This window comes from Chiloscyllium punctatum, chromosome 5 (assembly GCF_047496795.1).
Source record: "Chiloscyllium punctatum isolate Juve2018m chromosome 5, sChiPun1.3, whole genome shotgun sequence".
Classification (NCBI taxonomy): Eukaryota; Metazoa; Chordata; class Chondrichthyes; order Orectolobiformes; family Hemiscylliidae; genus Chiloscyllium; species Chiloscyllium punctatum.
The window spans coordinates 65,792,451-65,818,078 of record NC_092743.1 but is presented as its reverse complement, the minus strand read 5'-3'; the positions used below and the strand labels follow the sequence as shown (position 1 = coordinate 65,818,078).

The following is a 25,628-nucleotide window of genomic DNA, read 5'->3' as shown; positions in this document are numbered from 1 at the left end:
CCAATTTGGTTGACTCTAAACTGCCCTTTCGGCAATTAGGAATGGGCAATAAATGCTGGCCTCGCCAGAAATGCCCATATCCTGTGAATGTGTCTGTGTTCTGGTCTCTTAGTGGAAAACATAGCTATTGAGAAAGGATTCAGCCATCCTCAAAAAAAGTGTGCTAGAATCAAGGCATCCTTGGTCTCTCAGTAGCCCTGCACTGCCACCTCATAGGGATAGCTTTGCAGTGAAGGATGCTCATCCTTCATACCATTCTCTTGTTCTGATAGTGCAGAATGCTGTTCGTGCCTCCATCAAACCACGTTTGCACAGTACAGCAGCCCAACACATGTGGAAAACCCTAAAGGACCATTGTTGTTGTTGGAAATTGGAGTCCGTTTAAAATGGAGTTTTTCTGGTTTTAGTTTTCTGAAGTTTTTAGTATTTCCTGTGCAGGAGACTTAGTGCTGTAACTAGCTGTCCACACATACATAAGTTGTTTTTATGTCCATAAAAACACAAGGAAGGTCACAAGAACCACCAAGACCACTGAGGTTCTGGATTAGTGGTGCTGGAAGAGCACAACAGTTCAGGCAGCATCCAAGGAGCTTCGAAATCGACGTTTCGGGCAAAAGCCCTTCATCAGGGCTTTTGCCCGAAACGTCGATTTCGAAGCTCCTTGGATACTGCCTGGATTGCTGTGCTCTTCCAGCACCACTAATCCAGAATCTGGTTTCCAGCATCTGCAGTCATTGTTTTTACCTCGTTGATTAAGACCACTGAGGTTATGATACTCCATTGAACTGGCTTCAAAGAATTATCTGCAATATTTGGGAAAATGAAGTTTTAATCTGAGGAAGAAAATGACAACTAATCCTTAGTTGAAGCAAGTGACTGCCTCTAACTGCCCTCTGTATAATCTGGAGTGGGTAAAGCATGAATTTTTGGTAATGCAGTCTGGCAAAGTTCAAGAACAGCAGAAGTTAGTTAACCAACTTTCCATATAAAGCAACAACATGGAATTAGTGAACAGAGAACATTTTGCAGAAAAAAAGCAATGTTATTACTGAGTGAAAATTGAACTCAAAACATATAAGATATAGTGAAATTCCATTGAACCAATAATTTGACCACCTAATTTAAAAGCACCAAAAGTGGAAAGGGGGACATTAGGAAAATCTATTTTACTTAGGAATCTTGTTGGATCATGAACAGAGAAGCCATAATAAATTCTGAAAGGAAAAAATTGGAAAAAGTAAGGAGGATGTGATAAAAAGGCAGCCAAATAAGTCCAATTAGTTACCTATTTCAATCTACTGGCAAAGACATGAGGGTTAGCACTGTTGCCTCACAGCGCCTGAGACCCGGGTTCAATTCCCGCCTCAGGCGACTGACTGTGTGCAGTTTGCACGTTCTCCCCGTGTCTGCGTGGGTTTCCTCCGGGTGCTCCGGTTTCCTCCCACACTCCAAAGATGTGCAGGCCAGGTGAATTGGCCATACTAAATTGCCCATCGTGTTAGGTATGGGGTAAATATAGATGTAGGGGTATGGGTGGGTTACGCTTCGGCGGGGCGGTGTGGACTTGTTGGGCCGAAGGGCCTGTTTCCACACTGTAAGTAATCTAATCTAATCTAAAAAAAAACTTTGTTCTATGTTGCGAATTTCTATGAATGGTAAGACATTAGTAAGAAATTCCAATTCTGTTAGTTTTCCCAACCATTTGCCCTCTGTTTATTTGTTTATTATGGGGCAGCATGTATTGCATTCTGTTTCCTACATTCTCAGGACACGGAAATCAAGATGCTCATTGATTCTTAATCTGTTCTTCCTAAGGACTGCGTGAACCTCCTTCCCTCATTTGTCACTTCCTCCTACATTATTCAATCTTCACAAACCCAATATGACATCACCTATCCATCAATTCTACAACTTTCTTATTCTCAACTCTCTTCAATCCTGGCTCCATTCAGGATTTATTAATTGTAGCCCATTTTATTGGTTTATTAATAAAAAAAAGTGAAAAAGCTTGGTTCCAATAATTCAATTCATGGCTTACCTTGCATTTTGTTGACCTACATTTGAAGGTGGAGGATGATCTTGTTGGTTGTTTCTGGTCAATTGATTGTGAAGAACCTCTTTAATAGGGAGACAGTACACTCTCTGTATAACAACTTTCAAGTTTTGTTTTGCCCATCCTGCTGCTCCCTGGCTTTCAATTACTTCGAGAAGTGAGTCACATACATTGATAGTTGATAAATGATGCTTAAAGTCCAACACTTTCATTACCTCCTCCTGTGGGATCGAAAATAGACTTCCGACATTCCTGATTGTTGTATCCTGTGTTGTGAACACAGGAACAGTCATTGAGCATTCAGGGATAATTGTCAAGCTTTGTGTCAAAAGTAAACATGACTCCATGAGGGAGCACTCCGGCCTACACTAACTTGTCAATGAACATCATGAAAATTAAGTGAGCCTCACAGAAAGCACACTGTGTTTACAGCATCATGAGGATTGAGATTAAACACTTCACATTCAGTAAACCTGATTGGTGATTTCATACTTAGATAGCAAGAATGTCAATAATGCAAAAACAGATACTGTTGCTCAGACCAAGAGCTCCCAAGGTTCATTTTAGGTCATAGAGTCGAACAGCATGGAAACTGACCCTTCGCTCCAACTAGTCCACACCGACTACATTCCCAAATTAAACTAGTCCCACCTGCCTGTATTTGGCCCATATCACTCCAAACCTTTCCAATTCATATATTTATCATGTGTGTTTTAAATGTAGTAATTGGACCTGCATTCACCACTTCCTCTGGCAGTTCATTCCACACACTAACCACTCTGTGTAAAAAAAAATTGTCCCTCATGTCCTTTTTAAATCTTTCTCCTCTCAACTTAAAAATATGCCCCCTTGTTTTGAACTCCCCACCTTAAGGAAAAGACCCTAGCTAATAACCAAAATCTATGTCCCTCATGATTTTATAAACCTCCGTAAGGTCACCCCTCAACCTCCTATGGTCCAGTGAAAAAAACTCCCAGCACATTTTGCCTATTTTTAGAATTCAAACCCTCCATTCCCAGCAACATCCTGGTAAATCTTTTCTGAACCCACTCCAGTCTAATAATATCCTTCCTGCAACAGTGTGACCAGAACGACACAAAGTACTCTAGAAGAGGCCTCATCAACACCCAATTCCTATATTCAAAGGTCTGAGCAATGAAGGCAAGTGTGCTAAACGCCTTCTAAACCACCCTGCCTACCTGCGATGCAAATTTCAAAGAATTATATACCTGTACCCCTCAGTCTCTTCAGTTCTACAACATTACCAAGGGCCTGACCATTAATTGCACAGTCGTACCCTTGGTTGTTTTATCAAAATGCAATACCTTGCATTTATCCAAATTATATCTAAATTAAACTCCTCAGCTTACAGAACCAATTGATCAAGGTCTCTTTGTAATCTTAGATAAACTACTTCACTGTCCACTACACCACCAATTTTGGTGTCATCCATAAACTTACTAACCAAGCATCCCATATTCTCATCCAAATTATTTATATAAATGACAAACAAAAGTTCACCCGGTAACTATCCCTGTGGAACACTGCTAGTCATAGCCCTCCACTACCACCCACTGTCTCCTACCATAAAGTTAATTTTGAATCCAATTAGCAAACTCACCCAGAATCCCATGGATCTAACTTTACTACTTAGTGTACCAAGCAGAACCTCATCAACAGGTTTACTAAAGTACAAGTAAATAATGTCTACCCACTCTGCCCTTACCAATCTTTTTGGTTACGCCCTCAAACAACTCAATCGAGTTTTAGAGGCATGATTTCTCTCACACAAAACACGTCGACTATCCTGAATCATTCCTTGCCACTCAAAATGCATATGAATCCTATCTTCAAGAATCACCTCCAATGACTTACCCACCACTGATGTCAGGTTTACAGTTCCCAGGCATCTCCTTGCAGTCTGTCTTTCTTAAATAAAGATAGAACACAGAACTGTACAACACAGGAATGGGGCCTTCGGGCCATGATGTTATGGCAAACATGACGTAAATAAAACAATCCCTCTGCCTGTCCTTGGTTCACATTCCTCGCATATTCTCGTGCTTATCTAAAAGTCTCTAAAATGTTCCAATCGTATCTGCCTCAACCACCACCTTTGGTAGCACGTTTCAGACTCCCACCACTCTCTCTGTAAAAAAAAAACTTGCCTCTCATATCTCACTTTGACTTTTTTCCTCTTACCATAAATGCATGCCCCCTAGTTTAAGGCACTTCAACTCTGGCCATCAACCCTATCTATGCATCTCACTGTTTGAAAGACTTCTATCAAGTCTCCCCTCAGGCTCTGCCACTCAAGAGAAAACAACCTGAGTTTTTCTAGCCTCTCCTTATAGTTCATAACCTCTAATACAGGCAGCAACCTGGTAAACGTGGCTAATGTGGATACAAAGGTCTTGGTCAAGACCCCAGCAACATCCTCTCTTGCCTCTCTCTAATAATCTGAGGTAGATACCATTACAACATGGGCACTTATCCATCTTAATGCTCTTCAAGAGACCCAACCCCACTTCTTTCTTGATCTCAAAAATTCCCTAGCATATTAGTATGCTCCACACAAATCTCACTATCCTCCACATCCTTCTTCTAGCTGAATACTGACACAAAGTACTCATTTTGGATTTTGCCCACATCCTCTGCCTCTAAGCACAAGTTCCCTCCTTTATCCTTGAGTGGTTCCACCTTCTCCCTAGTTATCCTCTTGTTTTTAAATGTATCCATAGAATGCCTTGGGATTCTCTATCACCCTATTGCGAAGATCATTTCATGGCCCCTTCTTGTTCTCCTAATTCCCTACTTGAGTTCTTTCCTGCTTCATTTATATTCCTCGCAGGCCCTATCTGATTTTAGTTTTCTAAACTATTCATTTTTTTTTATTTTTGGCTAAATTCACAAACTCCCTCATTATCCAATCGTCCCTTACCTTGCTATCTTTGTCCTTCGTACTTACTGGAAGACGTTGGTCTTGAACTCTCATCAGCAGGTCTTCAAACAATTCCCACATGTCAAATATGAACTGCCTGATAACAGCTCCTCCCAATTTAACACTCCCTCGATCTTGCCTAATACTATTGTAATTTGCCCTCCCGCAATTTAGTACCTTGCCACAAGGTCCTAGCTTATCCTTATTTACAGCCATCTTAAAAATTAAGGAGTTATGACCACTGTTTCCGAAATGTACTCCCACTGAAAAAAATCAGTCACTGGGTCAGGCTCATTAGCCAGTAAAAGGTCCAGTATGGCCCTTCCTTTTGTTGGACTACCCAAATACTGTTTCAAGAAACACTCTTGGGATGCACTTGACAAATTCTGCCCCGTCTAAGCCTCTTGCTTAGTCAATATTAAGGAAGTTAAAGTCACCCGCTAAGAACATGCTTCTATTGCATAATCTGCCGACATATTTGTTCCTCAATGTCTAGGTTACTGTTGGGGGAATACAGTATAATCCTATCAGAGTGATTGCACACATTTTTTTTTTGAGTTCTCCCCATGTAGCCTCAGTGGATGAGCCCTCCAGTATGTCCTCCGAGTGCAAATGTAACATTCTCCCTGATTGGTCATGCAACTCCTCCATCTCTTTTACCTTCTTTATCTGGTCTAAAACAATGAAACCCTGGAAAGTTGAGTAGCTAGTCTTGTCCCTGTCGCAACCACATCTTTAATATGGCCACCACATAATAGCCCTATGTACTGATCCAGGCTTTAAGCGCATCTGCCTTACCAATAATGCTCCTTTTGAAATAAACAAACTTCAGTCCATTAGTATCATCGTGTTCATTTATCTGTCTCTGTTATTAGCTACCCTGAACCTGTGGTACCTTTGGTACCTCACCTGTGGCTGTAGACGATACAAATATTTCTGCCACAAGCCCCACAATTTCCTCCCTAACTTCCCACAATGCCCTGGGATACACCTGATCAGGTCCTGGAGATTTATCCACCCTTATGTTTTCTAAGACGTCCAGTATTTCCTCTTCTAAAACGTGAACGGTTTTCAAAACTTATTTCGTTGATGCTCTCTCGCCTCCATTTCTTTCTCAACAGTAAAAACTGACACAAAATATTCATTTAGTGTCACTCCAGTCTCCTGAGATTCAACATAAAGAAGATGTTGTTGACCTTTAAGGGGCCTTACTCTCTCTCTCCAGTTGTCTTTTGCTCTTAAATGTACTTGTAGAATCTCTTTGGATTATCCTTAACCTTATCTGCCAAGGCTATCACATATTTATTTTTTGTCTTCCTGATATTCCTTTGAAGAATGCCCTACACTCTTTGTCTATGGTGGGTAGACAACCACAGTGCTTGTAGAAAGGGATTTGCCAAGGATTTGACACAGTGACCATGAAGGAATTGCAATGCATTTCAATGTCAGGAAGATGCATGGCTTGGAGAGGAACATCTGAGTGATGGTGCTCCAATGGATCTACATCCTTCTTGGAGGTAGGGTTTGCAAGTTTGAAAGGTTACCATCAAAAGTGATTTCTAAAGTGCATTGTGTTGATGGTACAAATAATTATCACTGGGCACTGGCAGTAGAGGGAGTAAGTGAATTATCGATTCCCTACAGTATGGGAAAAGGCCATTCAGTCTATCAAGTCCACACAGATTCTCTGAACAGCATGCAACCCAGATTCAATCACCTTACTCTATCCCCATACCTCTATAAGTATTCTGGCTAATCCACCTAACCTGCCCATACCTGGACAGTACTGGACAAATTAGCATTGCCAATTCACCTAACCTGCACATCCTTGGACTGTTAAAAGCTGGGTACCAATCAAGCAAGTGGCTTTGTCTTGGATGGTGTCAACTTTCTCGGGTGTTGCTGAAGCTGCACTCATCCAGGAAAATGGAAAGCATTCTATCACAATCTGACTTGTGCCTTGCAGATGGCTAAGAGGCCTTTGGGAATCAGATGGTGAGGTACTCATCTCAGAACTCCTAGACTCTGATATTGTTTTGTAGTCGTAGCATTTAGGTGGCTGGTCCATTTCAATTTCTGGTCAATAACAACTCCAAGATGCCGGTAGTAAGAATACAGCGATAAGACCATAAGACATTGGAGCAGCAGTAGGCTGATCAGCCTATTGAGCATGCTCCGCCATTCAATTAGTCTATGGCGAATCTGATCATCCTCAACTCCACCTCCTTACAGTTTCCCCATAACTTTGACTCCTTTATTGTTTTGTTTTTAATTCATTAACAGGATGTGGCCATCGCTGGCTAAGCCAGCATTTATTGTCCATCTCTAATTGTCTAGAAGGCATTTGAGAGTCAACCATGTTGCTGTGGATCTGAAGTCACATGCAGGCGAGACCACACAAGAATGGCAGCTTCCTTCCCTAAAGGACATTAGTTTTTCCTGACAATCAATAACGGTTTCATGGTCATCATTACACTGCAGAGTTTTATTGAATTCAAATTCCACCATCTGCCAAGGTGGGATTTGAACCCAAATCCCCAGAACATTGCCTGGGTGTCTGGATTAACAGTCTGTTAATAATACCACTAGGCCATTGTCTCCCCGATTAAAAGTCTGTTTACTTCAGCCCTAAATATTCTTAATGATCCAACCTCAACAGCCATCTCATGTAAAGATTTCCACAAATTCAGTACCCTCTGAGAAAAGAAGTTCCTCCTAATGACAGTTTTAAATGAGTGACTACTTGTTCTGAAATAATGCCCTCTGGTCCTAGACTCTTCCACAAGGACTATCTACCCTGTCAAGTCCCCAAAGAATGATACAATTTACAGTCTGTTTGTGATACAGTTTAGAGATTTAGACTCTCTAAATCTACACTAGTCCCACTTTCTTGCACTCGGCCCATAGGCTTAAATGTTATGACATTTCAAATGCTCATCCAAATACTTTTTAAACGTTGAGAGGTCTCTCATCTCCACTATCCTCCTAAGCAGTGTATTCCAGATTGCCAAAATCCTCTGAGTAAAAACACTTTTCTTCAAATCCCCTCTAAACTTCCTGCCTTTCACCTTAAAATTATGCTTCCTTGATATTGACCTTAGGAATCTTATATGTTTCAATAAAGTTGCCTGTCATTGTTCCAAAGCTCAACTACTAGCACGTGCTACTCAACCTCTCCTCAGAAGACAACTCCTCCAAACCTTGGATCACCCTAGAACACATTCTCTGAACTGCCTTCAAAATACCTTTCCATGGACAAGGGGTTGAAAACTGTTCAATGTTCAAGCTGTGGTCTGATTAATGCCTTACATAGAATTAACAAGTCCTCCCTATTTTTCAAGTCTATTCCAGCTGCAATGTAGGGCAATATTCTATTTGTCTTCCCTATTACCTGCTGAACTTAGATGTTAGCTTTTTGTGATTTATGCAGAAGGACACCCAAATCTCTCTGTTCTGCAGCTGTCTTACAATTAAATAATATTCAGTTCCTCTATTCTTCTTGCCAAAGCGCACAACCTCACACTTTCCCACATTATATTCCATTCACCAAGTCTTTGCCCACCCATTTAACATGTCTAAATATCTCAGCAGACTTTGTATCATTTGCCTCCCCACTTATTTTTGTTTCATTTAGTACTACTATACTCACTTTCCTCATCCAAGTCATCAATATCTATTGTAAATAACTGTGGTCCCAACACTGATCCCTGCAGCACTCCACTGGCTACACCTTGAACGTGCTGCCCTTATCCCAATTCTCTGTCTTCTTTTAGTTAGCTAATACTCTATGCATTCTAGTACAGTTGCATAGATATAGTACTGGCTAACTAATAAAAGAGACCTACAGCACAGAAAAAGCCTCTTTAGCCCATCATGTATGCACCAGCCAAAAATAACCACCAAACCACACTCATCCCATTTTCCAGTACTTTGTCCATAACCTTGTATTTCAACATCGCAAGTATACATCTAAATACTTTTTAAACAGTATGACAGTTTCTGCCTCCACCATCTTTACAGGCAGCGAGTTCCAGATTCTCGCTATCTTCTCGGTGAAAGCGTTTTTCCCTCACATCTCTTCTAAAACTTCTACCCTCATCTTAAATCTATGTACCCTGGTTATTGATCCCTCCATCAAGGGAAAATTTTATTCCTGACTGCTATATCTATACCCCTCATAATTTTACACATCTCAATATGACTTCTCTTTAATCCCTCGGCTTGAAGGAAAACAATCCCAGTTGTCCAAACTCTCTTCAAAACGAAAACTCTCGTGAAAATAATTGACTAAACAATATTGCACAAACTCAGAGAAAGTGAGGACTACAGATGCTGGAGTACCAAAGTTGAAAAATGTGGTGCTGGAAAAACATAGCAGGTCAGGCAGCATCTGAGGAGCAAGGGAATCGACGTTTCGGCATAAGCTTATGCCCGAAACATTGATTCTCCTGCTCCTCAGATGCTGCCTGGCCTGCTGAGTTTTTCCAGCACCACATTTTTCAACTCTAATATTGCACAAACGTATGAAGCTCACCTGATCAACGGAATAACATTTTTCTCTTGAATCAGTAAGGTTAAATTTCACACTTAAAGACATTGGAGCTTTCCTGAACACCAATGATTTTCCCGGACAGCAATAATCAGACTTTGTTCCAGTAATCATTTTCTGACTGAAGTAAGTGCATAAAATAGCACAAGTGTTTCCATCCTGGAAATCAAGTTTTTGCCTGCAAAAACAAGTTTAAAAAAATTACAGTTCCAAATCAAATGGTATTTATTACTTTGAAATTTACTTCATTACTTTATTCATTGCATTAGCGAAAGCTAAATATTTTGTTGCTCTTCAATTGATGTTAATATAATACAAATCTTTTCAAAAATCACAACATAATTCTACAACATTCAGTTTCAAGGTTCAGCTTTCCTTCCTCCACCACCTGAAAGTCTGCACCCACTTTAATCCATTTCCCTCCCCCATTCTTTGGCTTGCATCATTTTTTTGAGGGGACAACATTTTCGCGAGGCTATTTCATAGGCTCCTCTTTCATTGTCACAACAATGCCTTATTAGATAATATACTCATGTAGTAACATTATTACCTGTTCATTTTAAGCCATTTGAACTCACAAAGAAGCAGAATGAGAAGAATTCATAAATATCTTCAATAATCACCGCTTTTTTAAGTCTAACTTAAAAACCATAACACACAAATAAGTATTAATTTCCTCGAAACAACAGTATTTTAACATAACAAGCAAAAAGACTGGCACACGTTTAAACAAAGTCGGAAACCTAAACATACTCTCCACAGACTGGTGCAGTCAAAGTTGAACAGTTGTATGTTTGTCTCTAACATGCCCACTGCATCTGAAGTAATTCACCGAATTTGAGGTGCTTCAAGATGTCATAACATGACTTACTACTAAACAATGCCAGTTACAACAACATCCAGGATAACTTTCCTCCATATTCTGGAATTTCTGCAACCTTAACACTTTCAGATCCATGGCATCAGTTCCAATCCCCTACTGTCTTCAGCCTCATCCACTTGCTTCTCTGGCCTTGCTCACAAACATCACTCACCTTTGCAATGCTGCTGAAATCACATGCTACTTCCTTCCGGCTTTGCTGCTGATGGACTCAATATGAGGTGCAGTCCATTGCTGACCAGCCTGTGTCTTGTGAGGCAGCTCCTCACCAATTCTCAGTTATACTTAGAGGATGATTTTCCTCTGATTGGTAATCTCATGATTGAATATTTCCAGGCACTTGGGCCTGTTCGGGAGGGGTTGGGGGTGTATCTTGTCCTCTTGTGCATTTTGAGCAGTGTCCTCCATTTACTGATCTCTATTTCAGGGCCTCATTCATTACCTTTCATTTCCCTTTCATTCAATCTATTTCTCTTCTATCCCTTAGGGTTGCTTAAATTTGGAAGCAAAAAGGATTCAGATCATTGAACATTTTAGGCTACAGTTGTTGTCCATTCAAGAATTCAACAATATACTTATAAAAATTCTCATTGTAACGAAACATCCCAACCATTTCACAACAACATTATAAAACAAAATATAGCATTGAGTTATGGTGAAGTTGAAGGATCTAACCAAATCAGTGAGCAAAAAATAAGGTCAGAATTCACTCATGTAGTAACATTATTACCTGTTCATTTTAAGCCATTTGAACTCACAAAGAAGCAGAATGAGAAGAATATTCTTGGGTGAGTGAATATTCTTGGGAAACTGTCGGCAGCAGTTTTGAAGGACTATGGATGGAATGGCCATGTGTATACTGCAATGGGTGCAATTGCCCATTTCCAGACAATCGTTACACTTTGCAGGTCACTTTTGCTCTTCATTGTTGAGTTGTACTTATCCATACTTTCTCTTCAGCTGATCAGTCAGCCATTAGCTCTAGTACACACCATTTCCAAAAAAGAACCTTCCATCCTTCTCATAAGGAGAAGAGGATTGAGAGGGCATAAGTGGAGAAAATGTTTTATGGGCACATTTCAGAAATTAAATCCTTTCTAGTTCACAAACTACTTTAGGATGTCCATAGGTGTCTTAGTAGCCACAAGTGCAGTTGATGGTCTCTTGCACTTTAGGAAATCCTGTGATCGTCCTACACCATAAAGCTCTCTTGCATGCCTGTTGTTGCCAGTGTTAAATGTATGAAGTTGTCCACTTTTCCAAACAATGCATTAGTTACTATCCTGCTAGAATTACAGGCTGAAGATTGTTGGATGACACAGCTCTCCTTCTAGTCATTGAAAGGATTCCTAAGCATAGAAATGCAAGGAAACCATAAGTCTCATTACCACTTGGACAGGATGTCTATCACACAGTTAGAATTTCTCCCCAAGCATCTTATAAAATTAATATGGCTGACTCTGTTTAAATATAACCTTTATGTCACTGATGTTCTGACATCTGAAAATAATTTGTGCACCTTCTGCACATCCTTTCTTTCGAGTAATTCCTTCTCATTGGGTAGCCTTGCTCTTGTTCCTCTCCAGGTTTTCTGGTCCTTCAATGTCAGTGACTGCCTTGATCCATCTGCCCCGTCTCCTTCCTTTTCACTTGAGAAATCTTCTTTGGAGTGACCCTCAGGTTAAACTACCACCAGTCATCTCTCTATTGAGAGAGCAGCTCTCTGGCTTGGTAAGCTAATGGCAGTTTGACTTCTACCTTTTACTACCCCTTTGGCTCATGTTTCCATCTGTTTCAGCCTGCTCTATGATTCTTTCTTCATAGCTAAAGAACCTCTCTCTAATGACTTCCTAACAGCTGAACATCTTCCTGGCTCAATATTAGATGCTTGCTAAGAGTGCTCAGAAAACAAATTTCCCCTACCTCTCATGCAGTCTCAAGCTGCAGACTTCAGCTCCTCAATATGCTCAGAATAATTTTCCAGATGGATATCTTGAAATGAGGGACCTGACTTTACATCGCTATGTCAATTATACAGCGGATTGGAAGGAGCATCTATTCGCACACAATGATGAAATTCTGCCCAGAGTAAACAATGACTGATTGAATTGGGGTAAAGACATTACTGGATAGAAAGGTATGCAATCCACAAATGAGTTTTGTTAGAAGACACTAATATGTTGGCATCCTTAGAGAAACCTCCCCCATCTAATTTCATATGATCACCATCAAGTTCAATGAATGAAAGCAATGATGACTGTAACCACTGCCACTCAAATAGAAACTGCTGTAATTCAACAAAGTCTTTCTTAGAATTCCAGTAAACAGTGGGAACTCAAGTATCAGCAATTAAGTAGATTTGCTGCCTCTTTCTGTAACACTGCAAAATAAGCAGAAAACTTTAAATACAATACAGCTAACAGCATCTATCTCAAATTATTTTCAGACATAGGAGTCACGAGTAGGAATGCTGATACTTTTTTATTCACATTACTTTTAGTATAAAGAAATTAACTTAAAGTAATCTTTTAATAAATCAATCTACTTTTCACTTGTGGACATGTCAGGTGTACGTCTTGGCATCGAATGTAATCAAGTTGAGACTGAAACTCGACCTCCATCCAAAACCAAGACTGCCTCTGCATGAGATTTTGAACTCAGCTTCTCTGCCATTGAAATGTTTCCTCCTGCTTTTATGCCTTCCATTTCCATTGAATTGCCCATTTAATTTTCCTATTGTAATAACTCAGGAAGCCCAACTAGAAAGGAACATCATTTCTCATTGAACACTACTCCTAGCATACATTGGCTAGTCAGAACCCAGAACAGACCCATTCCTACGTCTGCCTCTTTTTTAAATTAACATTTTGAGCCCAGTGACCCTTTTTTAGAACATTATCTTTTTTAATTCATTCATGAGATGTGGGTGTCACTAGTGAAGCCAACATTTTCTTGCCCATCCCTTATTGCCCAGAGGGCAGTTAAGTGTCAGCTATATTGCTCTGGGTCTAGATTCATATGCAGGCTAGACCAAGTAAGGAGTGGCAGTTTCCTTCCCTATAGGATATTTAGTGAACTATATTCTTTTTCCAACAATGGTTTCATGGTCATCATTAGACTTTTAACCCCAGAATTCAAATTCCATCACCTGCCATGCCCCAAAACCATTACTATTAAGTAATTGTCTCCCCTCTATGGGTCAGCTTTATTTTGCTTTTATCCCTGTGTCTGGTTTAAATAATCTTTTATTAACATCATACATATTGTGCACACCCAACCCAATTAAGATTCTTTTTCTATCAGCTTGTTCAGAGAGGTTTTACACACTTCTGGAGCAGGTGGAACTTCAGCCCTGGATTTCTAGTTGAGAGGTAGGGATACCACTCCTGTGCCACAGAGCTGCCTCTGGGCTGTTCCAATTTCACAAAGAAACTTGAATCCTCTCCTCCAATTTTCAGAATTACTTGTCACAAAATAAATTTGCAATCAAGTTAGAACAGCATTCCATAAATAATTTATAGAACAAAAATATAATAGGAGATAGCTCAATACTCTCCTTTATAAAACTCTTAATATATTAATGAAAATTTAAAAGAGTCATGAAGACAACATATGATCAATGGACTACAATACAAACTATAGAGTGCAGTAGGTTGCACATGTTAACCAGTATATTCAAGAGGCTGCATTTCACAAAGTATTATAATTATTTTTAAGTTGAAAGGACCATAGTTGTACAATACTTTTATTTTACTTCACTGATTTTTACATTTTTATAAATTATGATTACTTGCTTTATTAGCATTGTCATTACAATTCAGCACGTCACCATGATGATTTGAAAGATGACCATCTGACACAGGAGTAGAATTATGCCATTCAGTCCATCGAGTCTGCTTCACCATTCATCCTCAGCTCCACTTCCCTGCCTTATCCATGTGCCCTTTGTTTTGCGTCTTGATTAAAAATCTGTCTATCCCACTCTTGAATATATCTAATGACCCAGCCTTAACAGTGCTCTGCATTAAAGAATTTATTTGGAAGAAATTCCTCCTCATCTCAGTCTTAAATTTGTGACCCCTTTTTTGAGATAGTGCACTCTGATCCTAGTCACTTCCATAAGAATAAAGAACCTTGCCACATCAAACCTGTCAAGCCTCAGAACCAAGTCAAATTTCCCGCATTTGTAGTTCCTGGTTCTCGTATTATTACTCCCAAAGATCTAATATGTTTCAATAACGTCACCTTTCATTATTTTTTATTTCAATGAGTATAGGCCCTGTCTACTAAACCTCTTTTCATAAGACAGTCCCTACATACCTGGCGTTAGCCAAGTAAAGCTTTTCTAAACTGCCTCCAATGCCAGTATATCTTTCCTTACATAAGGGGTCGAAAACTGCCCAGAGTATTCCAGCTGTGGTCTGACTAGTGCCTTGCATAGTTATAGCAAAATTTCCCTACATTTATACCCTTTTAAATAAAGGCCAATGCTTCATTTGCCTTACTTATTAACTGCTGAAGTTGCTTGCTAGCCTTTTGTGATTCATGAACAAGGACTTCTAAATCCCTCTGTTCTGTTAAGTTTCTGCAGTCTTCTTCCATTCATATAATATATAGCTCCCCAATGCTTCGTGCCAAAGTGAAGATTGGTATCTTCAAATTTTTTTCTTGACTATCAGTGATTTGAAGTCCCGCTAAACTAAAAGGCCTTAATCTCTGGAAATTTTGATGTAGAGGACATCTTGCCTGTTAAAACAATCAATTGTTCCTTGTTGTATCTGGAACCATGGACAATGGTTGTTCCTTCTCAGTTGTGGCCTCCCTGAAGTTGAATGTACACATAACCTACGTCAGCAAAACTTTGTTCTCAGTCCGCATGTAGATTTGCGTTGACACATATAAACATTATACTTCAACATATTTACTGGCTTGGGTTCTCTCATTCACCCTCAGTGATTGGCTTGATCTCTTTCAGAGATGTTGAGGTATTCTTTCAAGGAAGGGAAGGAAGTCAAATATTCAGTTCAAGCTTATATCTTTCTTGTTACCCAGCATATAACATCAGATTTCAATCTTTCATTGTTATTTGCTCACTAAGTGGTGTTGTGTTCTGAATTACATCACTTATAGATTTGTCATATCTGTATTTGTGGGATATGATGTTCAACAAAGGCCAAGGATCATTTGTGCCAACCTAGTATAGTCACAGGTACCCATCTAATTCATGATATGAAACACATTTCTTATGCTAACATAACTAATCACAATGGATTTTTCTTTATTTAGGTTCTGCCATGAGTCCAGTATGTCCTATGACATTATCTACCAGCTGTCCTTTAAACACTTGTTCCTTAATATTAGATAGCCTAACTCCTTTTGCCATTTGAAGACGAGTAAGGTTAACACATAGGAGAAAGTGAGGACTGCAGATGCTGGAGATCAGAGCTGAAAATGTGTTGCTGGAAAAGCACAGCAGGTCAGGCAGCATCCAAGGAGCAGGAGAATCGAGGTTTCAGCCATAAGCCCTTCTTTGACCTGCTGCGCTTTTCCAGCAACACATTTTTCAGCTAAGGTTAACACATGCCTTTCTGCTTAAGAGTTAGAATGCTTAATTTTGAAGTACAAGCTTTATACTATTTGACATTCCCTCTTGTTGGAAAATTATTACACTATACCTTTAGTCTCAAGTGTTTTGCCTCCTGTACCATTAAGTTGCACTGTTGTCAGCTGTAGATCATGTTATATTAATCATGGCTCATTACCTGATTTATATAATGACAAATTTGAAATTTGTCAGATGACTGTTGACACAAACATCAGCTTTCGAGATATAGGTCTGAAAAACTAATTTCTCCAAGAAACGCTTTAGGTTTTTCTTTAATATAAATTGTTCTACTTTATTATGTTGGTAATGTGACAAAGATTCATTATATATAGACATTACAATGTGGAAATCTGGGCTCTGACAAGAACAGAACCATGTACAGTTTTAAGGTCACTAAGTATTCATTTTTGAGTTCAGAGTATGGTAGCAGATTGTCTCGAATTTAGTTCACATGAGGTTTTAAAATAATCTAGTCATCATTTAATGTTTTAGAAAACAAGGATAGAAAGGAGGAAAAAAAACTCTCTGCCCCTTCTGCACATTTTCTGTAAGTCACCAGCTGTCATATATTAAAACATTCATTTTTACTGGCTGGACACTGCTCTGTGCATTCCTTTGTTCCACAGCACTAACAAGGACTTTTTAGTTTTTGTATAGATGTTCTAATTAGTGTTCTGAATTTTCATGTCTGTTGTTTGGGCATTTGTATCTTGAGAACTGAATGGACTCTGCTCATCTCTTGTTTTTCTCCTTCTGTTAGGATTGATCTGTGTTGCTTTCAACTTTAGCTTTACTCACCAGCCTCTACCACTTCCTCTGACAGCTAATTCCATACACGCAACACCCTCTGTGTGAAAAACTTGCCCCTTAGCTCCCTATTTAATCTTTCCCCTCTCATCTTAAACCTATGCCCTCTAGTTTTAGACTTGCCCACATAAGAGAAAAGAACTTGGCTATTCACCCTATCCATGCTCCTCATGATTTTATAAATCCTCTATAAGGTCACCCCTCAGTCTCTTACACTCCAGGGAAAATAACCCCAGCTTCTCCCTCTTAGCTCAAATCCTCCAATCCTGGCAACATCCTTGTAAATCTTTTCTGAACCCTTTCAAGTTTTATAACATCCTTCCTAAAGCAGGGAAACCAGAATTGCAAGCAGTATTCCAAAAGTGGCCTGACCAATGTCCTGTACAGCTACAATATGACTATAAGACCATAAGATATAGGAGCAGAAATTACGCAATTAGGTCCAAATACACAAATCTGCTCCACCACTTGATCATGACTGATCGGTTTTTCAACCCCATTTTCCCACTTCCTCCCTGTAACTTTGATCCCCTTGACAATCAAGAACTTATCTAACCCAGTTTTAAATATACTCACTGACCTGGCCTCCACAGCCTTCTGTAGCAATGAATTCCACAGATTTTCCACTTTCTGGCTAAAGAAGTTTCTCCTTATCTCTGTTCTAAAAGGTCTTCCCTCTATTCGAAGGCTGTGCCCTTGGGTTCTCATCTCTCCTGCCAAAGGAAACATCTTCACAACTTCCACTCTGCCAAGGCTGTTCAGTATTCTGAAAGTTTCAGTCAGATCCCCTTGAACCCTCTAAACTCCATCAAGTATAATCCCAGAGTCCTCAAATGTTCCTCATATGTTAAGCTTTTCATTCCTGGGATCATTCTTGTGAACCTCCTCTGGACCCATTCCAAGGCCTGAATGTTTCCTGAGGTCCGGAGTCCAAAATTGCTCACAATACTCTAAAAGTGGTCGGACCAGAGCCTTATAAAGCATCAGCAGTGCATCCCTACTTTTATATTCTAGTCCTCTCAAGATGAATGCCAACATTATATTTGCCTTCCTAACGACCAACTCAACCTGCAAGTTTACCTAACAGACACCTGGACTGGGACTCCCAAATTCCTTTGCACTTCAGATTTCTGAACTTTCTCCACATTTAGAAAATAGTCCATGCCTCTATTCTTCCTATCAAAGGATTCCTGAAGAAGGGCTCATGCCTGAAACGTCGATTCTCCTGTTCCTTGGATGCTGCCTGACCTGCTGCGCTTTTCCAGCAACACATTTTCAGCTCTTATCTCTTCTTCTCCCTATCATCCTCCACTAGTAGCCAAACAAGCTTTAACACACTGTGGAAGTTCATAACGGAAACAACTTGTACTTGTATAGAACATCTAATCCAATAAAACATCTCAAGGCACTTCAGAGAAACAATATCAAATTCATTTGACGGGAAGGCATATAACAAAATAGTAGGATAGATGTCCAGAAGTTTGATGAAAGAATGAGGTTCCAAGAACCATCTTAAGTAAGCAAAAAGAGGTGAAGAAGTTTAAGAAGAGGATTACAAGTCTTAAGGTTCAGACAGCTAAACACAGATATGAATGGTGATTTAAAATATAGGATGCTCAAGTGACCAGCATTCAAGGAACATAATTATGGTCACATGCACATTTCCAAATTTTTCCTACCATTCACCAGACAAACAAGGAATCAATAAGTGATGGGGGATGACAGAGTTTAGTAAAAAAAAAAGTTATGGTCAGCCACAAACATTTTGATTGAATCAAATACATTGCTTTATTATAGAATTATAGAATCCCCTACAGTGCAGAAAAATGCCAACTTGCACAACTTTGGAATGTGGGAGGTAACCGGAGTACCTGACAGAAATCCAGTCAGGTAGGAGCATATGCAATCTCCAAGAGGCTGCAATCAAGCACAGGTCCCTGGCACTGTGAGGCAGCAGTGCTAACCACTGAGCTACTGTGCCGCCCACTTTACTGACTTCTACCCAGTATCACACTGACTATTTAATAAGATCTATAAGTTTGGGATAAAAATGTTTCTATGAGATTGTATGTTTTCTATCAATTAGTATACTGAAATATCAATTGCAAAACACAAAGCAATAAAAATGTGGCTTTAGCTAAATTTGCTACACTGAAAATTTGAATGGAAATCAAAATGTGCAAATTTAACTCCAATATAAGACCTGCTGTGGTCTGCTTTCAAGATTAATCACGTCACTTGTAACCACAAAGTATATTAAAAGTAATGCAGAAAGGTCAGATACAGACACTGATATAGTTTTACGTCTATGAACATTGAGAACTTTGTTATATAATTCTGTCATGCCATCTGCAAATGTTATTCACGCCTTCAGTCTAATAGACACAAATATTTTATCTTTTCCCCTATCAATTATTTCCATTTTAGCACCAGTATGGTCAAAGATATCAACAATATTATCACATACATACCTCATAACAAACTGAAAACAAAGTGCAGAATACCACATTTATTTTCAAATTTAGGTGTTACCGATATAGCCAAACAAATTTAACACATTTAATAGTATTCATACAAAATACATTCACAAGTACAGCCTCGAAATAAACATGATCATAACTCCATGTGATTGTTTCCAATTTTAAAGTTTTCATTTATATCAGATTAAATACAACTAGAAACTGCACTGACTTTCCCTTAAAAGTTGCATAATAATTTTTAACAAAAAACGAATTCTAATTTCCTCCATGCAAATACATAGATCATCTCTTCACAGGAAATTCCTATAGGTCCCATTATTTCCAGCAGATACACAAATTGCAATAGGAATAAGAATTCACTGCCCAGTTTGTTATCCACTCATGAGAATTCTTCAATTTTATGAACTACACAGGAAAAGAACATGAAGCATTTCGATTTTGCACTATTACAAGGCATGAAATCCATGTCTGACCGGCATGGATCTCATATTACATAACATTACCTACCAGTGTGGAAACAGGCCCTTCGGCCCAACCAGTCCACACCGACCCTCCGAAGAGTAATCCATCCAAACCTATGGGCAACTTAGCAGTTCACCTGACCTGATCCAATTCATATCTTTGGATTGTGGGAGGAAACCGGAGCACCCGGAAAAAACCCACGCAGACATGGGGAGAATTTGCAAACTCCACACAGACAGTTGCCCGAGGCTGGAATCGAACCTGGGACCCTGGTGCTGTGAGGCAGCAGTGCTAACCACTGAGCCACTGTGCCACCCACATGCAAATGTCTGAAAGCCACTTTAGTACTGAGTAGTGAAGACACTTTCAGCAGCAAATGGCCAGATTCTCTCATGCCTTGTCATGTTCCAGAACGTTTCCATGCTGCCTTCAACTAACATTGACTCTGTTAGCACTGATTTCTTTAACTTTACATACCTAAGCACCATAATAAGCAATCTGGCACACAATATTGAAATCAACAGAGAAATGTGACAGCCATAATGTCCATAATGAGAAACACTGTGGAACAGCAACATAATTGACAACGCCAGACTGAGTTTATCATACTTGTATTGTCAGCCTAATCGCCCACAATGATGAGTCCATAACAATGCATACCAGTCAGGAAGAAAGGCTGAATACTATTCACCTTTGAGTCCAAGAAACATTCTCCGCATCCCTTGACAGAACGAGTTCAGGAACTCAAATGTCCAGGAGCACGCTAATTGCATCAATGTGCAATCATTGTTACCTGTGCTGGCTCTTTTACGACCATTTGATATGGGATGGCTATATAATCAAAGACCTTTTCCACTGAAAATTGGGTTAGGACTTCCTTCTACAAGAACACCTGCAAGCAAAATATGAAGCTAGCGAACACTGACAATTAGTTTCCACATTGTAGGGAATGTAAGCTAATCTAGTCTAAAGACAGTTGCTGATGGATTTAATTGTCCATAGACTGGCACTAGAAGAGGTAAGCAGAAACAGAAGACTCAGCTGACTTGAGTAGATGGCACAGAAAAAAAAAGAGGGCAGGGAACTCTTCACCTTATCAAGCCACTATCACTGCAGCAGAGACTGCCGTACCAAAGTGGGGATCCTTGGCCACACAAGATGACTCTTTATATAGAATTGACCACCACAGTACAGACCATCATCTTTCACAAGAGACCACACTGAAGGGACTTATGATTCTATAAGGCTACCTTTATTATTCATAAAAGATGGACAGAGATATGACAAAAATGTATAATGTATTATTTTTATTTTGCAGCTTGAATTCTAATTTGGAGGTAAATGGGATTTTGGTCATCAGTCCTGTGAGGATCAGAAACTGTTTTTTTGAAGAGAGAGTTCAAACCAGACTTCCCAAAAATACAAATGATTTCAATTGAATTAGGAGCAAATTAATTAGACAATCCGAATACTTAAATTTTTACTAAGGGGAATTTTTACAAGCCACAATAAAGACAGGTGGCAAAGGGCCATAAGCAGGTTAAGTTAAGGATAGTTTCTTCCAAGGAGAACAACAGTTTAGCTTTTGGTAGCCTTCAGGCCAACAGGATTGGAAGGAAGTTTTAAGCTGTTTTCGCAGCCTTAAACTCGTCAAAATCAATGCAAGGTTAGTGAGATAGCACGGCTCTGACTCTTGGGGGAAGTCAGTAACAGAAAAATTTGCATCTGGTGAACGTGCAGTATGTTGGCAAATGGAAATGCTAGTCAGTTGAGCAAAAAATTTGGCAGTGAATATATAAGTGACACTTCACAGGGGCTAATTATCTATAAATGATATTGCTGGGAAAATTAGTTGAATCTTTATTTATTGTGTTGTTGAGAAGGAGATTGTCATATATATAGCTTTGTTTCTGATTCTTGTGTAAAACATGACATTTTGAAAACTTCTGTTTAAGGTACAATGGCAACCTCATGTAAATATATTCAGTGACTGACCACTATGGTCACCATACTGCGCAATGATCCATCATGCCAGGTTTCATTTTAGAGTTTGACTTGTCTAGTATGACCATCAGCTGACATATAAAAGATGCAAGAATACACACCGTGTATTCAGGAAAATTTTCTTCAGTTTTATATTTGCAGTACAATGAGAAAGAATGCAGTGCTAGATTTGATTCTGAAGAATTGAGCAAACCAAGTGTGTCAGAAGTGAAACATTTGTGAACAGTGATCAGAAGGTTATGACAAAGGACAAGGAGCCATCTAGGATAAAAACCATTAAATTGGAGCAAGTTGGCAAGTGGGTAAAGCTCTAACAGAATCATATAGGTGGAGCTTAGGAGGGATGGAAAACATTCATAGGAATTGTCTGTTGGCCTCCAAACAGTCCTGTCGAGGTAGGAGATGGTATTAAATAGGAAATTACTGAGGCGATACAATAACCGTGGGTGATTTTAATATACATAGAAACTGGGCAAACTTCGTTAGCAATAATACTGTGATTGATAATATTGTAATGGAGATTTTTTTTAAGACCAGTACATTGAAAAGCCAAATTGAGAGGTAGCTATCATGGATTTGGTTTTGTGCAATGAGAATGGGTTAATTAACAATCTTATTGAGAGCAGTTACTTCAGGAAAAGTGACCATGACATGATAGACTTCTTCATTGGGATAGAAAGTGAAATAGTCCAATCCAAAACTAAAGTCCTAAAGCTAAACAAAAGAAACATAGGTTTGAGGGGTGTGTTGGCTGCAATAAACTGGGTAACTTCATTAAAAGCATGACAATGGACAGGTAAAGGTTAATGTTTAAGGAACAAATCCAGCATTGCAGCAGTTAAACATTCCTTTTGGGTAAAAGAACTTGGCTTTCACACTCAATTTTTCACCTCTTAATCAAACTCTTGGTCCCTTCCTGATTTGTAAACTACTGCATTCCAAGGCCTCAGGCTTACTATTTTACATGGCACCTTTTTTGATCTAATACTATCCTTAATTCTTGTTAACCATGGTTGGGCCTGTGGGTTGCAAGAGCTTCGATAAGTATGTAAAAAGGAAACGATTATTGAAGACAAATGTGGGTCCCTGTCTGAAATGAGATCATTGATAATGGAGAACAACAAAATGCCAGAACAATTAAACAACTACTTTTGTTCTGAATTCACAAAAGAAAATATTACCTTCCACAAAAATGCAAAGGAAACAAGGGTTTATTGAGAAGGAGGAACTGAAGGAAATTAGTGTTAGTAACAAAATGTAGTGCTATAAAAATGAGATGGAAACCTCATAAATCTCAAAGGACTGATAACTACATTCCATGGTAAGAAGGAAGTGACCATGGAAATAGTGGGTTTGCTAGTTGACATCTTCCAAACATCTGAAAATTCTAGAACAGTCTCAGCAGACTGGAGAGTGATAAATATAATCCTGTCAGGAAGGAAAAGGGGAAACTAAGAAAAAAAAAGGTAGGAAGTCAAATGATATGATGGTCTTCATTGCAAGAGGATCGGAGTACAAGGAGAAAGTGAGGACTGCAGATGCTGGAGATCAGAGCTGAAAATGTGTTGCTGAAAAAGGCGCAGCAGGTTAGGCAGCATCCAAGGAACAGGAGAATCGACGTTTCGGGCATCAGCCCTTCTTCAGGAGAAGGCTGAAGCCCGAAATGTCGATTCTCCTGTTCCTTGGATGCTGCCTGACCTGCTGCGCTTTTCCAGCAACACATTTTCAGATCGGAGTATAAGAGCAAGGACGTCTGAATGTAGCTGTACAGGACATTGATGAGACTACACCTTGGAGTATTGTGTGGCTTTTATGTCCATGTTGAAGAGAAGATATACTTTCCACAGAGGAAATGGAGCAAACATTTACCAGACTGATTCCTGAGATGTCAGATTTGTCTTATGAGGAGAGATTAGGGTTGAACCAGGCCTCTGATCATTGGAATCTGAGAGGGAATTTCAATAAACATACAACATTTTGACAGAGCTGAAGACAGTGGACATAGGGATGATGTTTCCCTTGGATGGGAATTCTAGTGCGCCTGATCTCAGGATGTAAAGTAGGCCATTTCAGACTGATATGAGGAAAGATTTCTTCATATTTCCAGAAGCTCAAGATGTCAAGGAGTTTAGCAAGAAAATGGGACTAATTTTATTCAGAATTTATGCTATATTCTAAAATGCGGCATTACACAAGAACACAACTATCATGTTATAGAAGAACTACACATAGTGGTAAACCATTTCAGACTGGACAATATCATACAGAATCCTCAGGAGTCAATGTTCAGATCCTGCTTTTCTTCATATATATCAATGGCCTAGACTTGGCTGTCTAGAACATGGTACATAGAACAATACAGCGCAAAACAGGCCCTTCGGCCATCGATGTTGCGCCAACCTGTGAACTATTCTCAGCTCGTCCCCCTACACTATCCCATCATCATCCATGTGCTTATCCAAAGATTGTTTAAATCTCTCTAATGTGGTTGAGTTAACTAAGTGTATGAGTATGTGGTATAATTTCAAAATCTGCAAATAACATAAAAGATGGAAATATTGTGAGCTACAAGGATGACAGAAATAACCTTCAGGAAAGTAGTCATGTTAAAATTTAATGCAGAGGAAAATGACACAGTTTGAAAGGAAGAACAGTAACAGCAATATGAAATAAAGACTACAATTCTCAAGAAGGTGCTGAAACACAGAGAACTGTGACAGGAAAGTTAATGAGGATCCTAGGCTTTCTAAGCTAAGTAATGCTATCAGAGTAAAAAAAAGAGATTATAAACTTGTACAAAATACTGGTTTTGATCTCAACAGCAGTACTGTGGCCACTGTATTTCCATATTCTGCACACAATATCTTAGGACAGATGTGAAGGAATCAGAGACAGTGTAGAAAAGATTCTTGAGAATAATTCCAGGGATGGGGAGCTTCAGGTGCATAGATATATTGCAGGAGTTGCAGCGGTTCTCCTTTGTGAAGAGAAGGTTAAGAGGAAATTTGATAAAGTTGTTCAAAATAATGAGAGGTCTGGACAAACCAGATGAGGAGAAACCATCCCACCCATGAAAGGATTGTAAAACTAATAAAACCCCATTAATTTAACCTGATTGGAAAAAAGTAGCAAAGGCAGCAAGTGGAACTTAAATAATTACATAGTAGGTGTTTAGGATCTGGAATTGACATCGCGAGTGTGTAGTGAGGCAGCTTCAAACATCACTATCAAAGGAGAATTAGACGATCATCTGAAAAGGAAACATTTACAGGGCTACAAAAATAAAAGTTGAATGTGTGGGACCAAGTGACTTTCTCTTACAGAGAACTGCCCTGCAACATAACCATTCTATGAATTGATAATGCTCCACACCTACCACATTATTTTTCTATGAAAGAAATAAAGAAAGTAATGATCCTTGTCCCTTGAGCATTGTGCAAAAAAAAAATTGTCCAAAAAGCAAATCCAAAGGACTGATTTACAAGAACACAATTCTGCAGTGAACAACAATGTTTTTTAGTATCCTGCTGCACTGACTATGCCTGTCAGTGTAGGCTGTATCCCAATGCCTTCATGATCAGTGTATTAAGGACTGGCTGATGGAACTATGCTTTTAACTTTGGTATTTAGGTTTGAATTCAGATCACGGTGAAGTGTCCCATCGGCAGTCTTCTCTCCCACCATAAGTTAGCATCTCTTGGACAAGTGTGGGGAAAATTAAAGATGGAATTTCGAAGGAAATGTATTTATTACAAGGCTGCTACGAAACAGAGGACACAATCAGAATAATGGAATGATCAGGCAATTTCTACAGATTTTCTATTAACTCTAGAAAAATACTTACAGA

General features: G+C 39.2%; 1 protein-coding gene across 4 annotated transcripts in view; it reads right to left on the bottom strand.

Annotated features, from left to right (window-relative positions):
• The window catches only part of spidr (scaffold protein involved in DNA repair), a 269,145-nt gene that overhangs the window by 93,597 nt on the left and 149,920 nt on the right, over positions 1 to 25,628 (bottom strand). For 3 of the 4 annotated variants that reach the window (XM_072570486.1, XM_072570489.1, XM_072570487.1), the window contains 2 exons: positions 9,529 to 9,721; positions 2,039 to 2,319 (listed from right to left, as the gene is read on the bottom strand). In XM_072570486.1, the coding sequence (XP_072426587.1) occupies positions 2,039 to 2,319; positions 9,529 to 9,721 (474 nt within the window). The remainder of the gene's footprint in view (positions 1 to 2,038; positions 2,320 to 9,528; positions 9,722 to 25,628) is intronic. The other variant, XM_072570488.1, reaches the window with a different exon arrangement.